At 46.1% G+C, this 20,526-nt stretch overlaps 1 protein-coding gene across 3 annotated transcripts; it reads left to right on the top strand.

The window, feature by feature from the left end:
• The first annotated feature begins 937 nt into the window (after positions 1-937).
• ZDHHC22 (zDHHC palmitoyltransferase 22) lies at positions 938-15,527 on the top strand. Of its 3 annotated transcripts, none has more exons than XM_088460878.1 (3): positions 938-967; positions 9,176-9,785; positions 14,003-15,527. In XM_088460878.1, the coding sequence occupies exons 2-3, from the start codon at positions 9,290-9,292 to the stop codon at positions 14,236-14,238; spliced, it is 732 nt and encodes a 243-aa protein (XP_088317004.1). In that variant the 5' UTR covers positions 938-967; positions 9,176-9,289; the 3' UTR covers positions 14,239-15,527. The 3 variants fall into 3 exon arrangements, with proteins under 3 accessions (XP_088317004.1, XP_088317002.1, XP_088317003.1); XM_088460876.1 differs by lacking the exon at positions 938-967 and adding an exon at positions 1,053-1,110; XM_088460877.1 differs by lacking the exon at positions 938-967 and adding an exon at positions 1,092-1,146.
• The last annotated feature ends 4,999 nt before the right edge of the window (positions 15,528-20,526 follow it).

The raw sequence follows: 20,526 nt of genomic DNA on the forward strand, positions 1-20,526 counted from the left end.
GAGCGGCTGTCCGCTCGCAAGTGGGTCGATGTTATGCACTGAGCATGCGCACGACGGAGGGAGCTCCGTCGTGCGCATGCGCCAGACGCGACGAGCGAAGGAAAGTCCTTCGCTCGTTGTGTCCGATCAAAGGGGGCGTGCTGTCAATGTTGATTGACAGCACGCCCCCTTTGGTGGGCGTGCCGGGGGCGTGCCTCCCTGACGGGGGCGTTCCCACGGGAACGCCTCCCATCAGAAGCCGGCCCACTGACATCACTAGTGATGTCAGTGGGAGTGATTTTGGCTCTGATAGAGCCAAAATCACTCCGGAGCTTGCGGTTGAAAACCTCAACCGCAGGCTCCGGCTCGCAATTTCGATGGTCGCGATGGTCTCGACCATCACGGCCATCACAAAGCACGCTCGTATAGCCTGTGGGTGGTGACCCACAGCTATATGAGCATCCAGGAGGACGCTCCATGAAAATGGAGCCCGGCCCTCATTCAGAGCGTGCGCTCTGCTCAGAGCGTAAGGCTCTGAATGAGGGCCAATGGCAGTAACAATGGCAGTAACATGACTGAGGTATCATTATCATTTATTTAGTACCAGTTATTTATATAGCGCATACATATTCTGCAGATCTTCACAGAGAGACTATTTGGCCATTCCCATCAGTTCTTGCCCCAGTGGAGTTTACAATCTATTATCCAAACACAGCAATGCCCCCTCTGCCTTCTGTCTGCACACATAAAAGATCATGGACCACAACTAGCAGGGAACCCTATAACAAAGTGCCCAGCAGTGCTCACACTCATTACGCAGGTTATTTAGGCCCGCACTGCTGTATGAAAGAGATATACACAATGATAAGACATGAAGTGTGGAAGTCACAGTAATGAAGGGGATGTGAAGGTTAATCCTCAGCACAGAGAGAGAGAGAGAGAGAGAGAGAGCGGGAGACACCACTGGCTGCTGCTGCTGCTGATTAGGGTGAGTGATGCGGAGGAGGAGGGCAGGTATCTGGGTAGAAGGGGAGGAGTGTGGTCGGTGAGTTAGATGTTATAGAAGATGCCACCTCAGGATGAGAAAGGACCAGCACAGCACACAGGCTGGAATCTCGGATCCTACCCAAGGTCAGTGGGACACAGAGAGGACTCATGTGTGTCAAGGTACCTGTGTGAGCTCTCATGGGACAGTGCCATCTCCATCACTGCATGTGCCATGCTCAGAGGGCACTGTGAGTGTATATGTAATGCGATAACACATAGGGCAATGTGTGCACACACTGGATAGACTAAGTATATGCTGCGCAGTGTACAGAGTATGGGTATATGTAGTTCAGTGCACAGAGTATGGGTATATACAGTACAGTGCACAGAGTATGGGTATATGTTATGCAGTGCACAGAGTATGGGTATATACAGTACAGTGCACAGAGTATGGGTATATGTAATGCAGTGTACAGAGTATGGGTATATGTTATGCAGTGCACAGAGTATGGGTATATACAGTACAGTGCACAGAGTATGGGTATATGTAATGCAGTGTACAGAGTATGGGTATATGTTATGCAGTGCACAGAGTATGGGTATATACAGTACAGTGCACAGAGTATTAGTATATGTTATGCAGTGTACAGAGTATGGGTATATGTTATGCAGTGCACAGAGTATGGGTATATGTAGTTCAGTGCACAGAGTATGGGTATATGTAATGCAGTGCACAGAGTATGGGTATATACAGTACAGTGCACAGAGTATGGGTATATGTTATGCAGTGCACAGAGTATGGGTATATACAGTACAGTGCACAGAGTATGGGTATATGTAATGCAGTGTACAGAGTATGGGTATATGTTATGCAGTGCACAGAGTATGGGTATATACAGTACAGTGCACAGAGTATTAGTATATGTTATGCAGTGTACAGAGTATGGGTATATGTTATGCAGTGCACAGAGTATGGGTATATGTAATGCAGTGCACAGAGTATGGGTATATGTAATGCAGTGCACAGAGTACGGGTATATGTAATGCAGTGCACATAGTACGGGTATATGGTGTGCAGTGCACAGAGTATGGGTATATGGTGTGCAGTGCACAGAGTATGGGTATATGGTGTGCAGTGCACAGAGTATGGGTATATGGTGTGCAGTGCACAGAGTATGGGTATATGGTGTGCAGTGCACAGAGTATGGGTATATGGTGTGCAGTGCACAGAGTATGGGTATATGGTGTGCAGTGCACAGAGTATGGGTATATGGTGTGCAGTGCACAGAGTATGGGTATATGGTGTGCAGTGCACAGAGTATGGGTATATGGTGTGCAGTGCACAGAGTATGGGTATATGGTGTGCAGTGCACAGAGTATGGGTATATGGTGTGCAGTGCACAGAGTATGGGTATATGGTGTGCAGTGCACAGAGTATGGGTATATGGTGTGCAGTGCACAGAGTATGGGTATATGGTGTGTAGTGCACAGAGTATGGGTATATGGTGTGCAGTGCACAGAGTATGGGTATATTGTGTGCAGTGCACAGAGTATGGGTATATGGTGTGCAGTGCACAGAGTATGGGTATATGGTGTGCAGTGCACAGAGTATGGGTATATGGTGTGCAGTGCACAGAGTATGGGTATATGGTGTGCAGTGCACAGAGTATGGGTATATGGTGTGCAGTGCACAGAGTATGGGTATATGGTGTGCAGTGTACAGAGTATGGGTATATGGTGTGCAGTGCACAGAGTATGGGTATATGTTATGCAGTGCACACAGTATGGTATATACAGTGCAGTGCACAGAGCATGGGTATATACAGTACAGTGCACAGAGTATGAGTATATGTAATGCAGTGCACAGAGTATGGGTATATGTAATGCAGTGCGCATAGTATGGGTATATGTAATGCAGTGCACAGAGCATGGGTATATACAGTACAGTGCACAGATTATGGATATATGTAATGCAGTGCACAGAGTATGGGTATATGTTATGCAGTGCATAGAGTATGGGTATATGGAATGCAGTGCACAGAGTATGGTATATACAGTGCAGTGCACAGAGCATGGGTATATACAGTATAGTGCATAGAGTATGGGTATATGTTAAGCAGTGCACAGAGAGGTGCACACAATGCTTTGTTATAAAGCTTTAATTACATACTTGGAATTCTTCTATAGAAAATATACTACTAGGAAGTCGTTCATCTGAAACCCCTAATCATTTACATGTAATATAGAAAAGTGCATATATCTCTCCTTTGTTTTCGGTTGGATGGTGCAGCCCGGAATAGAAGGAGTGTTCCCCGTGGAGGCACTCGTGTGGTTGAATGCATTAATAATACCAGTGCCAGCACTGACAATACTTTCTGGTGATCTTCTTGTGCGATACTCAGAAACAGGCCTGATTACCCGGACCTCCTGAGTGCCCATAAAATGCCAGTCTTTTAGTAGGGAGGGAAATGCTGCATGGCCAATAGTGACACAGGGAGCCCCCTACCTAAATACATCTTCTCCCCATTTCAATCTCATTTAAAGAGGGACAGTCACCAGGGTCACCTGCATCATTTTCTGCCATGTAGTGCGCACAAAGGGGCTGAGCCCGACTGCCACGGATCTCTCATCGGACACACATGGCGAGTTTTTTTGCATACAGCGCATGCGCAGTTGGGAATTTACGCATATTTGTCTGTCCTATTCTGAGCCGGATGCAACTTAGCCGGAACTGTCGATCCATGAAAAAGGGCGCTGAAAATGCGATGGCACGTAACCACCCTGACTTGTGATAGTATTGTGGGCGTGTATGCACAGCTCTGTGTGATTATGAGTTGTGTGTACAGGGAAGGGAAGCCTCTGTCTGACGGATCTCCTGCACACAGCATGGGTTGGCAGACTGGGGCGCTCAATCCGGGCAGCTTGCAAACGCAGCTGCTGAGCTTGCTGGGGGAAGCTTACAGCCTAATGCACAATGCACCACTGTGCGCAGCAGAACAGCAGATAATGACAGTGTAACTGATGACCTTTACATATTACTGTGCTGAAAAACAAAATGACGTTTGTGCATCTGGGTGCACAGGAAGATCCAGTCTTAGAGCCTAATTCAAATATGGAAGCAATTGGCGTCAACTACTGTGATCCCTTACATAGTGCAGAAATATGCTAATGCCACAGACGCTGTATTTTGTACAGTGATGCACACCGGCGACGCCGCTGATCCACGTGTGCGCACAAAGGGCTTGATTCAGAGTCGGACGCAAGGGAGACGACGCACGCACAGATTGAGCGTTTGTTTGGCACTGCGCATGTATATAAGCTGCACTGCACATGCGCAGCATTCGCATTCCAACTACGGAAACACAGATGAGCCAATCGCAGAGTGAGTGACCGGTTTTCAGCTTTTGGCAGTGGTGACGAGGGCGCGTCTGTCCGTTTGAGCGCCATTTCATCGGTGTGCATAAATTAGTCACTGCGATTGCATACGCAGCTCTGCGTGTCAGAAGAGCACCCAAGGCTGCGGCAGGTCAGACCTGCTGCAAGGGAAAGATGGTTGCTCGATGTGCGTCGCTGTTACCGATAGTTACGCAGGTAAGCAGCGTCGTACGCATTTGAGAAGGCAGTAGTGGGCGTCTTTATGCTCGGGTGACCTTTACAAACATTAGCATATTTTCGCAGCTGCATCGCGTACACAAAAGCAGCTGTGATCGCATTAGCGTCCATCACTGAATGAGGCCCAAAGACACACACTGGACGCATCATTGGACCCCTGAGCAACCCCATGGTGGCTCTGAATGTCTGCTGCAAATAAGATGCCTGCGCCATTACAACTGCGTACGACGACAGTTGCAGGCTGAGACACATCCCCAAAAATGGCTGCGACTCCCCTGCGTTACACTTGCCCGTTACCTCCCACAAATGCTCACTGACTGTCAGTCGTTTTGGGAATAAATCCTCACTGCGTCCGCCATCGCTAATCAACCACTGTGTGTGCACAGTCCAGACTGTAACGCTATGCACAGTCCAAAAAAACATCACTCAACTGTTTTATATTTGGACTGTGCATGTGTTACAGTCTCATCGCATCCACCTCTGCATCAGGAGCGAAGAAGCTCCTGCCATTAGACAATAACGCTGCACCCTCACAGATGTCTCTTTTCTTGGGTACGCCTTAGGTCACAAAACACTCTCTCCCAACTGTGGGATGCTGCTCTTAGCCGCCCGGAAGAGCATTCAAGTCTCCCGGAGGCCGCAGTTTCTCCTGCTGCCTCCGCCCGGTGCCCTCCACTTTTTGAGTAAAGTTGGCAGTCTGGGCGGCTGATGAAGCAATTTGTGCTGCATCGCATCATGGTAACCATGACCCCTCTTTACAATGCCGGTAATCTTGGCATTGGAAAGCGGGGGGGAAAGGCCAGGATGACGCAATCACGCTCTCCAACATTTGCCTCCTTTGCCTCACCACGACCCCGGCAACTATGGGTTATAGGGTGGAGTTAGTCAGCTTGGACCTGACGCTGCGTTGGATACGCAATGGATGTAATTTCAATTAAAAAATAAATAAAAGCACATAAAAGAAGACCAGGGTACGTGCAAGTTGGCGCCAGTACTGTATATGACCAGTTTACATTAGGCACACACCTTAAATAAGACTGAGACACAACTCTCCATATTCATGTATGAAAAAGCAAAATACACAATGGGGGTCGGCCGCAACTGCAGTTGCTAAAATATACTAATGTCTTCCAAAGCTTAGATGAGCATAGGGATGCCCATTGCTTTCTTCTCAAAGCTGTCCGACAACGTGCAGCAGCATAAACATCGGTAACATTGACGCAGTTCCGTAGCTTGGGAGTCAAGTCTGACCAGCCGCAAACACTGCGGTTCTCCTGACATGCTGAGAGCTCTCGTGCTGCGCAGGATAATGCAATGGCTAATTTATGCACGCCCATGTTTGCCTAGCGACCCGTCATTACCTCCCCCAAACGCTGACCACCTGTCACTTACTATGCGAGTAAATCCTCTGGGCGAGCGTGATCGCAATACAATTGCTGCACGTGCGGAGTGAGGCATGCGCAATGACAAACAATCACTTGATCTACGTAAATATCGGCATTGCGTAAAACCTCTGAATCAGGCCCTAAGATTGGCTGTCCCAGACTCCTGAGGGAGTCGGCCAGCCCAGGGGTTGGATAACACGATTCGCATTGAATTGCGCCATTGTAGCCACTGTAAAATGCCACGCATCACAACTTGGAACAGCAGGGGGAGGAGCCATAAATACACGATTGTGACATCACAGCCCCGCACTCGAACATGCCTAACTGAGTCTTGCCTAAGTTAGTATGACCCTTCCCTCCGTGGTATCTCCAGACTCTAGTGTCAGATTCACGCAAATCTATATGTGCGCCTATGCCGTATGCATGAACACTTTATTCTGATAGACTGGCGTAAATTCAACTCAGCATCAACGTCTCTATAATAACCATTTAACAATGAGTAACAGCCAGAGAAGAACACACACTGATAGTCTTTATATATAGTTATAAAGACGAAGATAGGATTGCACAATGTATGGAGAGAACACATACCAAAGAACAAGGTATAACCACAGGAATCACTCTGCAAACAGGCAAATGCCTCATTTATGTTGAATTTATTTGGTAATAGACGCTATCAGATTAGCCTTTTGTAATCACACTGCTTCATGCCTGTACAGTAACACTTATCAGCATGCAAAGCTTCATATACTTGAAATATCTAACTGTATTTTGCAAATATCTTACATGGTGGTCTTGAGATTTAACTGTTACAATACCAGCTACTGTATCCTCCCTGTCAGACGGAGAGCAGGTTATCCAGCAGACAGTGGAGAGAGGAAAATTACCTACTGCATTCTCCCAAATGTTTTACACACAGCCAGAAATTGTGTGTTAGGGGCCTAAATATTATATTTATGTATCACTAAGACAGATTTTTACTATTGGGGCATATTAACAAAGGCTGAATGCAGTTAATATCGGATATTATAACCTGCATCATCTGATACTATAACTCTGAGGTCTCTTCCTCTATTACTGACATTATATCCCAATCATCCTGTATTCTGCTTTCAAACTGGTGACTACACTGCTTGTTACCCTCATATCATCTGATGCTATAACTCTGAGGTCTCTTCCTGTTACTGACATTATATCCCCATCATCCTGTATTCTGCTTTCCCACTGGTGACTACACTGCTTGTTACCCTCATATCATCTGATGCTATAACTCTGATGTCTCTTCCTCTGTTACTGACATTATATCCCCATCATCCTGTATTCTGCTTTCCCACTGGTGACTACACTGCTTGTTACTCTCATATCATCTGATGCTATAACTCTGAGGTCTCTTCCTCTGTTACTGACATTATATCCCCATCATCCTGTATTCTGCTTTCCCACTGGTGACTACACTGCTTGTTACCCTCATATCATCTGATGCTATAACTCTGAGGTCTCTTCCTCTGTTACTGACATTATATCCCCATCATCCTGTATTCTGCTTTCCCACTGGTGACTACACTGCTTGTTACCCTCATATCATCTGATGCTATAACTCTGAGGTCTCTTCCTGTTACTGACATTATATCCCCATCATCCTGTATTCTGCTTTCCCACTGGTGACTACGCTGCTTGTTACCCTCATATCATCTGATGCTATAACTCTGAGGTCTCTTCCTGTTACTGACATTATATCCCCATCATCCTGTATTCTGCTTTCCCACTGGTGACTACACTGCTTGTTACCCTCATATCATCTGATGTATAACTGAGGGCTCTTCCTCTATTACTGACATTATATCCCCATCATCCTGTATTCTGCTTTCCCACTGGTGACTACGCTGCTTGTTACCCTCATATCATCTGATGCTATAACTCTGAGGTCTCTTCCTGTTACTGACATTATATCCCCATCATCCTGTATTCTGCTTTCCCACTGGTGACTACACTGCTTGTTACCCTCATATCATCTGATGCTATAATTCTGAGGTCTCTTCCTCTGTTACTGACATTATATCCCCATCATCCTGTATTCTGCTTTCCCACTGGTGACTACACTGCTTGTTATCCTCATATCATCTGGTATTATAACTCAAAGGGCTCAATCCAATTAGGTGTGAATGGCGAGTAGCGAGATTGTTTCTTGAAACGCGCACACTTCGCAGTGAAGCACGCTCCCGAGAAATCACCAAACCAATTAAAAATGCCTATTTGCACTACTTGCAGTGGAGGGGTGTGAATTGACTGCCAAATGAGATTTGTGAGAAATGCATGATAATGTGGGGAGACCATTCTGGACCGCCCCAAAATGGATATTATCGTTAGCAGGACCGTATAGAAGGCTGTTTGTGGGCATTAGGAAGGTACTGTAGGTTTTTGAATAGTGTAAAATGGCTGATTTGTATGTTTTTGTTTTTTTTTAAGTACAAGAAAATGATAAAAAAAAAAAAACTTTTTTGTTTAATCTTAAACTAATTAAATGAAAAATGCAAAAAAAAAAAAGAAAAGTAGGAAAAAGAGCGATTTTGTGGTACTTTGATTTCTTTTTTTTAGAAAAAGAATTATTTTTCAACTTAAAAATTATTGTAATTAAATTTGGGGTACCTAAACTCACAAAAAAGGTGAAGTTGTGGTAATTTGAGGACTTATTTTTTTTTTTACCCCCAAAACTGACATGGCTTTATAGGGAAGGGCCAGGGAAGAGATAGGGGAGGCCAGGAGATGCTGGGGATGAAATAAGAGGAAGCTACAAGCAAGTATTATAATAAACAGAAACTTGACAGGCCCACACAGCGCCCCCTGACCTGTGGTACCCTGTGCATTGGCATCGGCCGCACTACCCTAGCTACGGCCCTGGTCCCAACATTTTAACCTTAAAATAAAGATTTTCCTTTCCATCTCACACCCTCAGGGAGGTGCGAGTGGAAAGTTGCGAATTCAGTCTGACTGATTCAGTGCAAGTTGCTAATTGGATTGCAAAATGAATTCGCTACGCGAATACTAAGTGAAAATAGCACCTCGCAATTCGCACCTAATAGGATTGACCAGTCTTTTGCTCTGTTCTAATTACACCTCTATGTGGTTACATTTGGACATGTGACCTTGCAGTATATAAATGTTTGACTTATTAATGTATTAAACTATGACCTTCCTGTACTCTCACCGTTTAGGAACACATACCACGCTGATCCTCTGGTAACAATTTTGGCACTAATGCTCCATAAACGCCGACCCTCCTCTCTGGGCAGGTTACCGGCCATGTGGAGATTGCAGAAGGTCCCAGGATGGTGGTCCTGCAGCTGCTGAACCTTATGGCCCCGTTTTACTTCCTCTGCCTCCTTGCAGTCACTATTTGCCTCCAGCTGTTCTTCTTCCTCCCCGGCATGTGTGATGACTACTCGCTGCCTCTCTCTGGCCTTCTGCACAGTTCTCTGTTTTTCTTCTTTCTGGTCAATGTCATAGGGAATTACTTCCTGGTCATCTGGAACTGTCCTGCTGCCAACGTGGTCAGTGCAAATGCTGCAGTGTCCGATAAACCATTTTGCCAGATATGTGTCCGAGTGATGTGGGACCAAGAGCATCACTGCTTCTTCACCGGGACCTGCATTAGCCGGAGCAATCTGCGCAGCTTTGTGTTGTTCTGCCTCCATGCCTCCTGCAGTTGTTTCCATGCATTGGTGTCAGGAGTGGGATACATTTCAAAGAGTTTCTCTCTCTCTTTCTTCGATCCTTTGACTTTTATCCGGCTGCTGCCTCTCTCTGTCACCCGCTTCTTCTCAGGTCAGCTTTTTATTCATTGCTATTAAAGTCCTAAATCACGGTCACCAGTTACTGAGCCAAATGTGGGTTTCAGACGTTTGTACGCAGAATCTTCCTGGGATAAACGGCTTGGGTGGTGAATGATGCGACATACACGTCTACAAGTTTCAGAGCATTGAAACTATGGGAGGGTATTCATGAAAGCTCGGAGACTGGTAAATGTGTGAAAGATAAAGTACCTACCGATCAGCTTCTAACTGTCCTTTTCAAACACTGGGCCTGATTCAGCGGAACGCATATTCGCAATGGTCGAGAATCTGCACAGGCGCTTGTCCCCTACTGCGCACATGCTGTACGGGTCCTGCATATTCGCACGCAGAGCGGCAGCAGACTGTCAGTGATTGACAGGGGTATAGGGGCAGCTGGGGCTGTTTGCAGCTGGGGTTAAAAGCACCAAGTGTTAAAGGCACAAAGTGTGATTACATAACAGTTAATCAAACAGTTGAACAAACATTGACCAACATCTAAGGTAATTTAAGATTTAGACAAATTTTAAGGAAATCAGTTTTAAAGTAACAAACCTAATACTCGCCATGTACTACACATTTCTTTTCATCAAAACTATTCTTTATATTTTCTCTAAGGATATAACATCCTTACCTCTCCCTGCATATCACCTCTCTGTGCTTATTGCAGCCGTATTGATTCACTCCCCTCCTCCTAAAATTCATGAGCTTTCTTTTCATCATACATTGACGATTACAACCTCATTGTGTCACTATAAAAAACGTTTACAACTATATCTACTTCTCTATCCTTCTGCTTTTATTATCTGGTGACATATCACCAAATCCAGGCCCCACACAAATACACAGCGGTTTTAATATGGAATAAATATCCTGCAAACCCCATGTGTTCCCCATCACCCTCCACATCATTAAATGTGCCTTATGGAATCCACACTCTATCACAACTTATCATTATTTTACATCTGAACATCTCTTTACAACTACAACTTTCACCAATTTCTACATTTACCTGAGACTGCTGGTTCACACCTTAACCATACAGTAACAACCATGGCTTTCCCCAGACACCTCCAGTAACAACCATGGCTTTCCACAGACACCTACAGTAACAACCATGGCTTTCCACAGACACCTCCAGTAACAACCATGGCTTTCCACAGACACCTCCAGTAACAACCATGGCTTTCCACAGACACCTACTGTAACAACCATGGCTTTCCACAGACACCTACTGTAACAACCATGGCTTTCCATAGACACCTCCAGTAACAACCATGGCTTTCCACAGACACCTACTGTAACAACCATGGCTTTCCACAGACACCTCCAGTAACAACCATGGCTTTCCACAGACACCTACAGTAACAACCATGGCTTTCCCCAGACATCTACAATAACAACCATGGCTTTCCACAGACACCTCTAGTAACAACCATGGCTTTCCACAGACACCTACAGTAACAACCATGGCTTTCCACAGACACCTACAGTAACAACCATGGCTTTCCACAGATACCTACAAATACTGTCACATAAAGTAGAATGTCAGAGGTGTAAATCTTACTCCATCTTACTGGTTCACATAATGTAAAACTGGAATCTACCCATCTATCATTCTAACCCTCTGTTCCATGCTCACTGTCTACCCCATCTGTGTCATCCCTGTCTGTCTACCCCTCCCCTTTAGAATGTGAGCTCTCACGAGCAGGGCCCTCTTCCCTCATGTGCTTTTCCTTCCTTTACTTATATTATCTACTTTATACTCCTTATAACAGCACCTAACCCTTGACTTTTGCCATCCTGCTACTGTTGCAGCAATGTTTATTTACCATGTACTTGTTTTGCAATGTCTTATACTGTATGTTAGTGTTTTCTTGTTCTGTTCAACTGTTTATGTACTGTTTCTGTACTTTGTTTTTGTACTTGTTAGGCGCTGCAGAACCCTTGTGGCGCCATATAAATAAAGGATAATAATAATAATTGACAGTCTGCTGCCGTTTGTAGGCTATAGGGGGTGGCGATGGCGTGTTGCTGCTGATGGGCGGGTGGAAAGAGGCCAGAATCTCCATCGGTTGATGGAGGTTTTCCTGGCCTCTTTGTTGCAACTGCGGCGGCTGGCTTGGGTCACTTTGTTATCGCAGATTATCTGATGCTGCATCCTTGGATGCAGCTCAGATAAAGAATGTATGCAGGAGGAGTGACTCCTTCTGCTGCATTACCAGAATTGCAAGGACGGAATTGCAAAGCTGCTTACGTGCAGATTTGCAATTCCCTCCTGTGCTGAATCAGGTCCACAATCTGTAAATTGACAGTGAGGAGCAGATTGGTTGGTACTTTATCTCTCACAATTTTATTACATTATCCAAGCTTTCATGAATACCCCCCTACATGACTGGTAGAAAAACATACACACTTGGTTTTTAAGGATACATATTTAGCAGCCTATGTCCGACACAGGGAATTCCAAACACCCAGGATTCATCCCTTACATTGCAATCTGTTGGCTGCTAGAACAATGTGAAGACAACGGTGATATTAATGTAAAGGTTTAGTGTAGAGATGCAGTGTAGAGTTATTTGCCATTTACCCTAGGACAGAGGTTCCCAAACTTTTTTGAATCACGGCACCCTAGAGTATCAGCAATGTTTTCACGGCACCCCTAAGCCAAACGTTTGGTATTGAGAAATTCAGAAAATTTTTTAGTAACGTAATAAAGTGAAGTAAATTGTGCTGACCTGTCATCCTTAGGCTCAGTTATGTGGTGTTGAACAGGTTTGAGCTTCTGTCTGTCACATATTTACATTACATTGACCATAAATAATATGATTTAGTGCTGGACCACCAACCTGAGGCACCCCTGCAAGTGTCCCAGGGCACCCCAGGGTGCCACGGCGCACAGTTTGGGAACCACTGCTCTAGGACCTTGTAACGCTGTGAGGACAGGGGTGAGGTTCGGTTGTGGAGTGCTAGGCTAACATTTCTGTCTACTGTTTAGCATTTTAGTCTCAGTTGGGTCTGTGAATTCACAAAACATCACTTACCTCTGCTGATTTTTGTCTGGGGGAGAATCTCCATTTAATCTACGCTATGGTGAGTGCTTCACTTCAGGAAGTTGTATATCTGGGTTGGACAATAGGAGAATGTGAAAGAGAGCTTTGGGCAGGAACTGCAGAAATGTCTATTTGGTGGGAAATATAGAGAAGAACAAGATGTAGAGGGTAGACAGGAACATTTACTAGAGGAAAAACATCTACCTTTTTTGCGTATTTACCTAGCACATCATGGGGCCGATTCTGAATTGTGAGCAAAGCCAAAACAAAAATGAGTAACTTTGCTCCTGGTATAAACCATGTTGCAAAGCAAGGGGTGCAAATACATATTTATTTTAGCATGCATAGTAAGTACTGGCTGCTTTTGCATGTAGCCCACCATTGCTGGACAGCTATGTTTACATGGGAATTTAGATATGAGCTATCTAAATCTCTCTGCACATCTGCCCCTTCCTGCAATGCAAAGTTAATTGCTTTTCCTTGCTTTGGTCCCAGCCCTGAAACAGCCCCAATGCGTGAATTTATTTGCAGATGTATTGATGTTGAGGCTGTAACAATGTGCCAGGAGACCAGCTGGCAGGAACAAGTCATCATATTATCTAATTTACATAGACTTGTATTATCTAATTTACATAGATCCGGCAGATTTCAGGAATGGCAGCCCTATCAGGTGAAGAGATAGCTAGGGGACTTTTTCCACCATCCCAGCAACACCCTGCCGTGAGCTGTACAGACAAGTAGATATATCACGCAGCGTGTGGTAAACCTGGGCATGCACCACGTACAAAGTCTACAGGCAGCAGTTACATTGTCTCTGGCCATGGTGACATTGATAAACGCTGCCCCAGTTTTGTGCCTTATGAAAAATGACACACGGACCCTGCCAAGATCCCGACTATTTATAGAAGAGGGATGGGAGAGGTTATATCTGGCCCAGAAATTTGCCGTCTGTCATGTCTCTGTCCTACATTGCCACAGCTAATTTCCACAAATTAATTATCTCCTAATCTTTGTCTCATATTAAACCTGACCTTCATCTTCTACTCATTAGCCTTCATTCCGTTCCTACACTCTTCATCTTCTCCAGCTAATCCTTCACCTGTCCATAGTCCTATTAGAGTCCCACAATCTTCAGCCTCTCTGTGCTTCCTGTCCACAGGTTCTCTTCTCAGCTCAGAAATGTTGGCGGTCCTCATGCTTTACCTCTGGTTGGGGGTGGGATTAGCCTGTGCCGCCTTCTGCTGTCACCAGCTGCTACTGATATCCAGGGGACCAGCCTACCACAAGAGGACCACCGAGGAGGCCAGTACCATCAACAGGATGAACAACTTGACGAGTGTCTTTGGAAAAAGGTGGTTGCTGGCACTTTTGGTCCCTCAGGCTAAGGACAATTGATGGCAGGGACAAGACAGTTTGTTGAGTTGAACTTTCACTATAGACTATGCTCGGATATGTACAGTGTGCATTAACCTATTGCTTTGTAGACACACAGTGGTAACTTCTCACTGTTAGAGTGGCCTCACTTCATATGTTTTAAGAGGTATCCTCGCTGCTAGATCCCCTCAGTGCCTGCACATATAAATAGCCAGACCTACTCACGGCGCTTTATTTATAGCAAACTACCACTATATAATAATCTCTATATAATATAAGTAGCTAGACCTCACAGCTCTGTAACCGTAGCTGGGTTCCTAAATGCACTTTTCTCAGTAGTTAGATTGTTATGACCATTAGCATTTATTTAAATGAGGCGCCACAAATGTCCGCAGTGCCGTATAGAGCAAACAGGACTGGGTGAACAAAAGTAATATACTACAGAATTACAAATGTAGCGTATAGCAATTGGTTGAGATAGTGGACCCAGGGGAGGGATGAAACAAGAAGGAACATGCTGATGCAAGCTTAGCAAGCTCCTTATAGCAAGTCTCTAAGGAGAGGGACCTCACAGCTTTGCACCCATGCCTAAGTCCCCGAAATTCAACCTCTACCTGCAGCCAGAGCTCCCCACAGATCTGTAAATGTGACTAGATCTCCTATAATCTACACCAATAGCAAGAATTCTGATTGCTACTGTAGGTTCAGTCAAAATCCTATGTCACTAGCTATACATCCGTACATCTCTGTATTTAAAGCTATAGGGCCTATTTCACAGTTGTACGCCATTGCACTCGCAGTTGCGATCGTGTTCGCAATTTATGTGCGAAAATATGCTAATGCCTGCTAAAAGGCTCCCTGCCTGAAACAGTGTTGTAACATGTGCTCAGCCCATCGCACTCACTTCCCCTATCTGCATTATGTACAGATCCTCCAGGGGATGAGAACACACCACCATCCACGCAACATCGGCCATACGACGACTCCTCCAGTAAGTCCTGGGCTGCGCAGATTGCGGGTCAATTTTCTCTCTAAAAATGGCCTCTGAGACTGTGGTTCTGTGATTGGGAACGCATTCGTGAGCGCAGAACACCCATGGAACTCCCACAACACGCCCATGGACCGGCCTCCTATTGCGAACACTAACGGCCATCTTCCCGGCCCAGGAACAGCCATGGATCGCAGTGGTCCGCTCAGGATTTTGCAATCATGGAGACGTTGCGAATGCTGTGTAAAACTATCGCTCACGTGTGCGCAGTGAAACTTTCCTTGGCGTTTTGCGCATACCTTTGGCATATCTGGGGGGGTTGAATGGGGCACTTTTTAGGATCCGACTGGGGGGGCGGCGGCGGCAGTCCAGGTGTGAGTGTGATGATTGATGTGACTGTGACAGGCAGTGTAAAAATTAGTGTACCCGGAGCCGCGCTGCACTAATCCAGGCTGAATCATTCCTTCCCGACGCATGCGCAGTAGCAAAAAAATTTCTCAACTGTGTGAACATTGGCAGCGCTAAATCAGGCCCATAGTTCCATCATCGCCTCTAATCAGTAGCTACACTGCTCCTCGTATCTCTGCCTGGATGTCTACACGGGACGTAGTTAATAGACCGGCGGACGCAATGCCGCCGGTCTAAATCCCGACTCGTCCTGCCCGATAAGGGAATTAAGATAGGCGTTGAAATGCCGACACCTATCTTAATCCCAACACCGGAAGACTGACCCCTGTCATCCCGATCGTCCCCTGACTGGTAAGTAGAACACTTAGCCCGGGGATGTGGGGGTTAGGTTTAGGGACCCCTGGGGGGAGGTTAGAGTTAAGCACTAAGGGGGGAGGTTAGGGTTAGGCACCCCCCCAGGGAAGGTTAGGGTTAGGCTAGGGGAAGGGGGGTTAGGCACTAGGGGGTATATTAGGGTTAGGCGCCCCTAAGGGAGAGTTAGGTTTAGGGTGCGTGGAGAGGGGGTTAGATTTAGGCACCCCTGGGGGGAGGTTAGGGTTAGGCACCCCTAAAGGAAGGATAGGGTTGGGGGGGGGGGGGAGAGGGGAGGGTTAGGTTACTTACCTTTCCCTGTTGGGATTTCGACCCGCCTGGCTGCCGCTGTCGGTATTTGATCCAGCGGCTAAACAGCCGTTGGCATTTCATACCGAATCCGTCTACATTAGTAGCTGCACAACCCCACACCTGTGTATTGGTAGATATAACTGAACATCTAAGTCTACTCATATGTCTGCACAAATAGCTACTGTAGATTCAATCATCTATCTGGATATCTAGCCCCCATAAATTACCTGCATCAGTACCTAGACCTCTACACACCTCTGTATGGAAATCTAGTCCCCATAAATTACCTGTATCAGTACCTAGACCTCTACACACCTCTGTATGGAAATCTAGGTCAACTTAATTTCATATATTACCTAAACCTCCTCCTCATATCTTTGCAGGTAGATTTAATGAACTAAGGGCCTGATTCAGACCCGTTCACTATTTGCGGTCGTTCGTTCAAAAACAAGGGGTGGCTATTCAAATGATCCGTTCGCAAATTGCAGTCTGTTCACACCTCTAAGTCTGAACGAGCGAGCAAAACATACGCTCGTTTATTTGTTAAAAACGCCCCCTGGCCGCTCGCACCATACGTCATGTCCGCTATTTATTAGATTAATCGAGTACATCGACCAGCGTATGAACTGCTTGCTATTCTTGTGGTTGGTTTTTTCAACCAGTATTTTGCGAGCAGTTCTGAGTTAAAAAAAACCAAGTGACGTGGTCAATGACGCTGCTGGATTAATTATGCACTCCCTTAAAACGCCCGTTTTGACCTTTAAGCACGCCTGCGTTCGGATCTCCACTCCCCATTTTCAAGCACCTTCCCGTTACCACCCACATACGCCTCATTCTGGCACTCAAAATAGCAGGCATTCGCTATATTGCGAGCACATGAATTTCGGCCGCACTGACTGGTTCGCGCATGCGTATAACGATCCGTACGCATGCGCAGATGTGCGAACATCGCTCGGAACGAGCGTACTGCCGCTAGAGAGTGGCTCTGAATGAGGACCTAAGTGCCTGATTCACTAGCGTATGCAAGGGCCATTCCGGATGCACATTGCCTGATTGTTTATTATCGCGCATGCGTATAAGCCGTACTGCGCGTGCGCAGTTATAGCGCTCTGACTACGGATGCACAGAGGAAAACATCGCAAAGTGAGCGATAGGCTGTCAGCGTTTGGGGGTGTGACGGGGGAGTGGTTGGAAGAACGCAATCATGCCTGGCCATTTCCTGGGCGTGCATAAATTAGCCACTGAGATTGCATACGCACCATGAGACAACTCTGAGTGCGAGGAGACTTGTAGTGTCTGCGGCCGGTCAGAGCATTTGCTGCATTACTGGCCGATGTTGTTTCGATGGTAACGATGTTTACGCAGAAGAGCACATTGGACGGATATGAGAAGGCTGCTGTGGGCGTCTTTATGTCGGCTGAGCTTTGGCAAGCATTAGCATATATTCGCAGCTGCGTTCTGTGTGAATTTGCAGCTGTGACCACAATTTGCGAATCTGTACTGAATAAGGCCCCAAGTTAAAAATATAGATATCTAGACCCCAAAAATTACCTGTATCAGATATATATATATATATACACACACATCTGTATGGATCGCTAGGTTTCCTTACTTATGTCATCATCTTTACATAGATGCCATCAATTATACCCCGTAGCTAGACTCCCTAATTCCCTACATCAGTACCTCCATCTATACCAGTGGTTCCCAAACTGTGCGCCGTGGCACCAGGGTGCCACGGCCGGAGGGAAGGTGCTGTCATCTCAGCAGGCCTGGCCAAAACGTTGATCACGCAGAGCTTCCACCGGTAGATCGCGATCAACTTTCCTTCAGAAAGTGGATCGCTGACATCTGAAGCTATCAGAGGCTAAAGAAGCCTCTGATAGCTTCAACGTTCCCAGTGATGCAGTGCGCGCGGGATATCATGACGTCACCCGTGCACCCGCGGCACTGCACATTACACCATTGGGAACCTGTGAGCATCCTGCGCGCCTGCTGGATCCAGCTTGATCCAGTCAGCGCAGTAGCAGTGGGAGAGAAAGCAGGAGGAGCGGTCCCCAGCGTGAACTTCATGCAGGTAAGTTCTGCACAGGGATGTGGGGGCTACTTGTGGGGGCACAGCCTGAGGCACTGCTACAAGGGGTACTGCATAATGGGCTCAACTACAGGGGGCATTGCATAATGGGCAGTACTACAGGGGACTTTACATAAGGGGCACTACTACAGGGGACATTGCGTAAGGGGCACTACTACAGGGGGCATTGCATAACAGGCACTACTACAGGGGGCACTGCATAATTGGCAGTACTACAGGGGGCATTGCACCATGGGCAGTACTACAGGGGCACTGCATAAAGGGCAGTACTACAGGTAATTTGGCTTAAGGGTGCCTTGAAAAAATGAAGGAGACCCTAAGGGTGCCTACAACTGAAAAAGTTTGGGAGCCACTGATCTATACACATTCCTTTAAGGGCAGCTCTAGTTTTTAGGACCAAATACAAGCATCCAAGCCAGTGAATGTTACTTATACACAGGTCTGCACAATAAACTATATAAGGAGGCAGGGCTCCTGAATGCTATAATGGAGGCTGAATGAGGTCCTTACAATAGTTATAGATCCTCTCAGGTATATAGCGTCCCATTACTCCTGTGTTTCCGTGCAGTAGCTTACTGCTGGATATGTGCTCTAAGTACTCTATACTTCCAGTAGAAGCTGCCTCACAGTTTATTGCTCCTGTGCATTCTATAAAACCAATATCAAGTGACTAGCGACTGCTTTATTAGTAGCAGTTAAATACTCTAGTTATCAGCAACATTACCTGTTGAGTACAGCATGCCATATCCCTCATGGGCCAAATGTAACGGGGTTCGAGTTTTAGTTCAAATCCAACTCGCACCTTCTCGCATTTATTGAAGGTGCGAGTTGATGCCGGGACTCTCAAATGTAATAGCCTGCAAACTTTTGAGCTCGAGGCTACTACACTATGCGAATGTGTGAGAGTATTTCCTATGGAAACTCTTAAAAGGTGCGAGTTATACAGAAGCCTTCACAGATCAGCAAGATCCGTGATGGCTTCTGTCTGCATGCTAAAAAAATAAAAAATGACGTGCAGCCCCTCCCCAGAAGGATAACCAGCTCCGGGCTCTGTAAGCCTGTGCTGGTTTTTAAAATACAGGGCCCCCCCTACACATTTTGTCCCCTGTATTTTGAAAACCAGCACAGGCTGTACAGAGCCCAGGGCTGGTTATGGTTATTGGGAGGGGGGTGCATGTCTCTCTTACACTGACCTGCTCAGGGTAAACTCGCTATCCTGAAGCTGGACTAAAGTTTTTGCGATTTCTCAGGCAGTAATATGTGCGAGTGAAGCACTCCATTACATTGCCCGAGTTCTATCTAGAGAATGGGAAAGCATCTGGATGCGAGATGCTTTTTTGGAGGTTAATAGTAAAGCTCGAGTTACTATAGTGGCGCCTTATCACATTTGCGAGTGAGTAAAAAATGTGAGTTTAGCACTAAACTCGCATTTTTTATAAATTCGCAACCTATTACTTTTGGCCCCATATATTTGTTAGAGGTCCTCTCTAATATATAGCAATCCCTGTCCTAACAACAAGGTCCATATAAGAATAGGTTGGAATTTGGGCTCTATATACTAAGTGGAGATAAGGGGGCCAAACGAAAAAGGCACAGAAAATCCCTGTACATATCACTTGTCAATATGTACTAAAGGCACTCCCCAATCATTACATTACATGTCCATGAGCTCCACAGTCATGAGAACCATGTTTGCGCGCTCCCCAGTCATGACAACCATGTCCTCTTAGCCCTCCATCCTGATAACCACGTCTACTTGGTGCTCTTTCCTTAGAACTGGGTCTACTCACTCCTCCATCCTGATAACATGGTCAGGTTACTCCTCTGTCCTGATAACAAGGTCAGGTTGCCCCTCCGTCCTGATAACATGGTCAGGTTGCCCCTCCGTCCTGATAACATGGTCAGGTTGCCCCTCCGTCCTGATAACATGGTCAGGTTGCTCCTCTGTCCTGATAACTAGGTGTACTCTCTTCATAATTGTATAATGCTGCTAGGCATGTGTCTAGCTTCTGCACATTAGAGTGCCAGTTGTCCCATGAACCAGCACTTCCCACACCCCTCTATCTAGCCAGCGGTGCTGCCACTTGGCACCCATAGTACCGCAATCTCCCCCTCCCCCACCGATGGTTCCACAATCGGGCACCTCACACAAACC

Source organism: Taudactylus pleione, unplaced genomic scaffold, assembly GCF_031769625.1.
Source record: "Taudactylus pleione unplaced genomic scaffold, aTauple2 ptg000987l, whole genome shotgun sequence".
Lineage (NCBI taxonomy): Eukaryota > Metazoa > Chordata > Amphibia > Anura > Myobatrachidae > Taudactylus > Taudactylus pleione.